At 35.4% G+C, this 6,000-nt stretch overlaps 1 protein-coding gene across 2 annotated transcripts in view; it reads left to right on the top strand.

Annotated features, from left to right (window-relative positions):
- The window catches only part of Enoph (enolase-phosphatase E1), a 105,993-nt gene extending 100,483 nt beyond the window's left edge, over positions 1–5,510 (top strand). For both annotated transcript variants that reach the window (XM_090399316.1, XM_090399317.1), the window contains exon 6: positions 5,252–5,510. In XM_090399316.1, the coding sequence (XP_090255442.1) occupies positions 5,252–5,382 (131 nt within the window). In that variant the 3' untranslated portion in view covers positions 5,383–5,510. The remainder of the gene's footprint in view (positions 1–5,251) is intronic.
- Positions 5,511–6,000: the final 490 nt, after the last annotated feature.

Raw genomic sequence — 6,000 nt, forward strand, 5'->3', positions numbered from 1 at the left:
TTGTAATGTAGCTGGTCTTGGTATATTATGTGTATACTCCAGGTGAACCTTGGTACGAAGGTTGAAACATTGAGTTATTGTTATGATTTATATTAAACTGAAGTGTTACTATAACACTGTAGTTGTTTCCAAGACTAATACAATAATATTTCCCATAAAGGGGATAACCAAAGGCCAACAAATCTGTTAAGTTCAGTCAGTTGTAGAAAGTTCAGCCTTACATTGTATATACAAGGCGTGTTAAAAAAAGACCAAACTTTTGCTATAAAGGCTTTAATGCTCATTTTACAACATTTTAAGCAACTGTCCCCTTCAAAGTAGTCCCGTCTACTAGCGATTCACCGTTCCCAACATTTCTTCATTGTTGGAATGCTTCCTGGAACGTACTTTCTGTGATGTGCACAGTTCTCTTATCGCATTGTCCATAATCTCCTCTATGGTTTGGAAACAATGTCCTTACAAAGTAGTTTTAAGTTTGGAAAACAGGAAAAAATCTAGGAGCTAAGTCTGGAGAATAGGGTGGATGGGGCACAACGGATGTCTGATGTTTTGCCATATAACTGCAGATGAGGAGCGATGTATGAGCTGGCACATTGTCATGGCACAACATCCAAGCCTGGTTTTTCCCAGAATTCAGGTCTCTTCCTGCACAGTACATTTAGCTCAAATATGCTAAAACTTCCTGGTACAACTCTTTGTTTACAATCTGACCATTATATACATTATATCTGACCATCTATACATTAATGGACAGTGCCTTTCCAATCAAAAAGCACAACCAACATCACCTTCATCTTTGACTGACTCATCCATCTACACTAAAGCCACTCATAGCACTGCATTCAGCTCATACAGTCCTCCCCTTATGCTTGGTTAAGCAGTTGAAATGTCTCTGTAAAATTTTTACCAAGTTTGCAGCAAAATTTCACACATACACACTGTGTTCTTCAAGCTCTTTCATTGTCACTTTGCCACTAATCCAACGAACAGCTGACAGCTGTTTCAAACTGGTTGGTTCTCTTCAAAAACAAGGACTAACCTTCATGACTTATTTTTCACGGTATTAACAACACCACAAACACTTATCAACAAGGATGTTTTATTAACGCTTATATTTCGCTGAATTTCAACTCAGCATCATCAGAGCAACACACTTGTAAACGCGACAGTTAGTGAGTGAAACAATATAATTACAAAAGACAAAAGATCTAAAGTCTTATTTTTTGGCGCCCTCTAATGAAAAGAAAAAAAAAAAAGCAGTTATCCAGGAGTTTTTCTTAGGATAACCGTCTCCCAAATTTTTGGCAAATTAATGCAGCCATATTTGTTAAGGTTGGGAGAATTCTTCAAAGCCATTGCTGACTCATAAAATAATCTTTCAGATCTATAATGACTCCTAAATAGCACATTCATTTTCCTCCATCTAATTCTGTGTGAAGGAGTGTCCAAAGCGTGGTCTGCCCGACTTGCCATAGTAATAGTAGCGAATGTATCTTTCATGTTCTTCCAGGCGGATGTTCACTGATCTTCCTGTTTGCCCATAATAGGCTAAGTCACAGTCACACGGAACTTCATACACTTCTGAGTTTGCTAAAGGGTGAAGTTTATCCTTCGGCGAACAGATCAGAGTTGCCAGCTTAACATGAGGTTTGAAAGTGGTGCGAATGCCATGTTTCAACAACTTTGGCTATCTTTTCCGATGTACCTCTGATATAGGGAATAGAAATGGTCATGTTGTATTCTTATATATTAGGGGAGGGCAGAGTAATGGGCCTATGTAGTATTTTATCTATTTTGTAGGGATTGTAGCCGTTGGCTAAGAACGTATGGCGTAGGTATTGGAGTTCAGTGGTCAGAGCTGTATCGTTAGAACAAATGGCTCTGTGTGTAAGTGTTTTTAAAATGCCGTACTGTTGGCCTGGATGATGATGTGATTGTTTATGTAGGTATCTCCTGTGTGTGTAGGCTTTCTGTAAATAGAAAAAGATAGTGATCCATCTGAAAGGCAGGTGACTAATGTGTCAAGAAATGGTAAACAGTTATTTGATTCTTTTTCTACTGTGAAGTGAATTTTGGGGTGTTGGCTGTTTAGGTAGGTGACAAAAGCATCCAAAGTGTCTTGTCCATGGGGCCAGATGGCAAACACATCATCTACATAGCGTAACCACACTTGTGGCTTGTATGTAGCTGTGGTAAGTACTGTGTTTTCAAAGTGTTCCACGCACAAATTTGCTAACGGGGGAGAGAGGGGGGAACCCATAGCAGTCCCATTAATCTGTTTGTAGAATTCACCCCCCCCATGTAAAGTAACCTGCATTCATGGTAAATTGAAATAATTCAAAAATATCTGGGGGAAATTTAGACTTGATTAAATCAAGAGTGTCTATAAGTGGTACATTGGTAAATAAGGAGGTGACATCGAAACTAACCATTATGTCTGAATCTTTTAGGATTAGATTTTTAACCAGTGTTTTGAAATGGATTGAATTTTTTACAAGTAGAGGAGTTGCCATACAGGAGTTATCCTAAGAAAAACTCCTGGATAACTGCTTTTTTTTTTTCTCTTGTTAGAGGGCACCAAAAAATAGGACTTTAGATCTTTTGTCTTTTGCAATTATATTGTTTCACTCACTCACTGTCGCATTTACAAGTGTGTTGTGCTCTGATGATGCTGAGTTGAAATTCAGCGAAATATAAGCGTTAATAAAACATCCTTGTTGATAAAAGTGTTTGTAGTGTTGTTAATACCGTGAAAAATAAGTCATGAATAACCATCAACACCTAAGCTTATCTATTAGAAGGACTAACCTTAAAGAGAGCAAAAACTCTCATTCAGTATCAAAGCAATCCTATGTCAAAGAGTTGTATTTTTCATAAGTGAACTCTTGGTGTGTAATAGTAAAATAGTGAATATTGAACTCGAGCAGTCTAGCCTAGCAGATTATGCCATCTCGACTAAACATAGGGTTCTTTGGAAGAAAAACTAAACTTTTATATAAAAATAGATTCTTTGTAGAGTAGTTACAAGGAGAGTTGTGAGGCCTTCAGTTATTTGAGTGTGTTTAAGACACGGTATGATGAGCTGTATGTGTGTGTGTGTGTGTGTGTGTGATAAAGGGACCTCCCAGATGAGTCTTTGACTCCATGAGGTCTTGGGGGTAATAATAATAATAATTTCCTTTATGGGAAATATTGTATCAATGTTAAGTAAATTCCCGATTAATCTCTTATATTAATTTTTTTAAAAATTGGAAATTTACTGACCATATGTTGTCTTATTTATGCTGTAATGGTGCTTTTTAAAACTGATTCTTTTATTATTTTATTTTATGTTCCATCATTTTTATCATACCAAAAATGCCTTTGATACTTAGGCAAAAATTTTTTAGCTAATAAATTTACTTCATATAAGTTTAAGTTTCCATCTTTAACTTTTACAAGTATCTATCTGGTATCTGAATGCATTGGAAATTGGCTTATCATGTGGTATGCTGACAAATAATATGCTAAAGAAGGCTGGGAGTGGATAGGAGATGGTTAATGAGTGTCTGAAGGAAGCAATATTAACTAATGTCAGGTAGGAGTTAAATGGATGAGTAGTATCACTAAGCAGGAACCGAAAAAAAAATGTTGTAGAGGGTGTATAGAGAGAAAGGTGAACATTGCTCATGAGCAGTATAAGGTGCAGGTAAAAAGACTGTCTTTCACAGTAAGGAAGACAAAATCAGATCATGAGAGAAAACTAGCTAAATAGGCCAATGGAAATAGATGAGTTACTGAATCACCATTGTGCAAAATTTATCATCCAGGTGAAGATATTGCAGGCCAGATGTGCAAATAGAGATTGATGGATTGGAAGTATAGTATGTTGGAAATGTTCAGTACAAATGCAGGCATAGGATTAGATGTTACAAGAATCTGGAGAGGAATTTGCACTGCCTTGAACTAGGCTGTTTAAGTACTCCTCAGCTGTTGTAAAATCCTAAGGGGATTGCAAAAATAGTTGCATTGCATAAAGGAGGCTCCAAGACCAGTGGCAGCAAATTATAGACCAATTGATATTTCAGGATTGGTAGTAAAGGTATTGGAGAAGGTGGTCAAAGGACAAAATTCAGGGATAGGTGGATAATTATGTATATGACACTAGGAGTCAGCTTGGCTTTCTAGGACTTTGAAGAACTTTGTCATACCACTGTTCAAAAAAAGTAATTTACTCACTTTTTATAATAGTGACAGCTGAATTTAATAAAGGGAATGGACACAATATATTGCTGATTATAAAGGCATTTGACAAGATAACACATGGAATTTTGTTAATTCATGCTGAATAAGATGCTGGTAATTTGGATAAGAGGATGCCTGTTGGACAGATACCTGTATATGACTCCAATAAAATCCTTTTAGTAAGTTAAATGTTTCTATCATTTATTTTCTTTTGTTCATACTGTCAGTCTATTTAAATAATTCTGCAGGCAAAATCAGATCATGAGAGAAGACTTGTGTATTTAATTCCTGTATGATATAGGACATGATTTAAAGAGAAGTATTGAGTTGTTTGCTGATGATGAAAACTGGTAGCATAACTGGGCAGAGAGCCTGCAGAATTATATATATAGACTGTATGAACAGAAGATAATAAATGATAGAAATATTTAACTTATACTAAAAGGATTTTATAGGAGTCATACAGGAAATTTTTCAGCACTTGGCCAGAGAGGAAGGGAGCAGTACAAGTGGTCAGCCCTAGAAACTGTGTGGTTATTAAAGGCCTCAATACAAGATTTTTTTGTTTGGGATCTAGTGAATTATTAGAATGGGTTGCCAGAGTCTGTTGTGTGTTTAAGGAAAAGTATGATGGGTATTCATGCAGATAGTGTGAGTCTTCAGACTCCATTGAGATTCCCATGTATAAAGGGAATGGCCATACAATATTGCTGATTGAATGGACATTTGATACCAGATGGAATTATAATTACACCAGATATCAAGAATATACTTATCTTCAGTTTTTGTCATTCCTGATTTGTTTTGTAGTATCTTTCATCCATTTTTAAGCTTCTTCAAAAGCTTCCAGAATATCTTGTTCTCTTCATTTTTCTTATTCTTTTCATGACTTATTTAGCTTTATTACATTTTTGTTTTATTTTCATGCTGGCTAACTTGCTAGGAATTTAACATATTCTCTTGTTTTCCAGAACTGCTTTTATAACCTGTTGTGTCTCTTGTTTAATAAATATTTATTTTATTACAGAAGCAGTTGCAGCCCTAGATGCTGGAATGCAAGCTATCATTGTTGTTAGAGAAGGCAATATTCCACTATCAGATGAGGATAAAATTATTTGTCAACAGATAACATCATTTAATGAATTAGAAACACTGTGATTGGTCTTAATATTGGTAATCAATGCAGAAGGCTAATTCTTTATCCAGAAATCTTGGAATAAGAGAATCTTTTTGTATTAGGGCAATTTCTTGCATATTTATAATGAATAAAATTACTTGAAACAGTTTTCCTATTGTCATTAATTTAATTCAAGAAACTACAGATTATTATTTAATATTATTCAGTTTTGTCATGATATTTTGAAGTCAGATTTGAATTGCAAAATCATTAAAAGAATGAAAGGTAGCATTCTCAGAGAAAAAAAAATAAAGTGAAAGTGGAGAGCAGGAATTGATAAGCCCTATATGCTTCAGAATGTTATTACTGCACTACTGAGTAAGTAAGTTTTCTCAGATTCTTGCAAGATGTTGCACTTGCAGCACATTCCTTAGTGGGTTCAAGTGCAAAAATTCTCTATTGCAGTAGTTCTTGACTAGTGGTACATGAATAATGGATGGTTGAATTTTTTTTAAATTTATGAAAAAAACACATTCTATCTCCCCCCCCCCTCTCTAAAGCTAAATAATTATGTTTTACCTATTTTTTTCAGTCTAGCAGGAGTTGACGAATCATATCATACACCGGTTTTTCTCAGAAAGCTTGAAATTGCAAGCAAG

This window comes from Typopeltis vanoorti, chromosome 10 (genome assembly GCF_054136105.1).
Source record: "Typopeltis vanoorti isolate ZY-2024b chromosome 10, IOZ_Tvanoo_1.0, whole genome shotgun sequence".
Classification (NCBI taxonomy): Eukaryota; Metazoa; Arthropoda; class Arachnida; order Uropygi; family Thelyphonidae; genus Typopeltis; species Typopeltis vanoorti.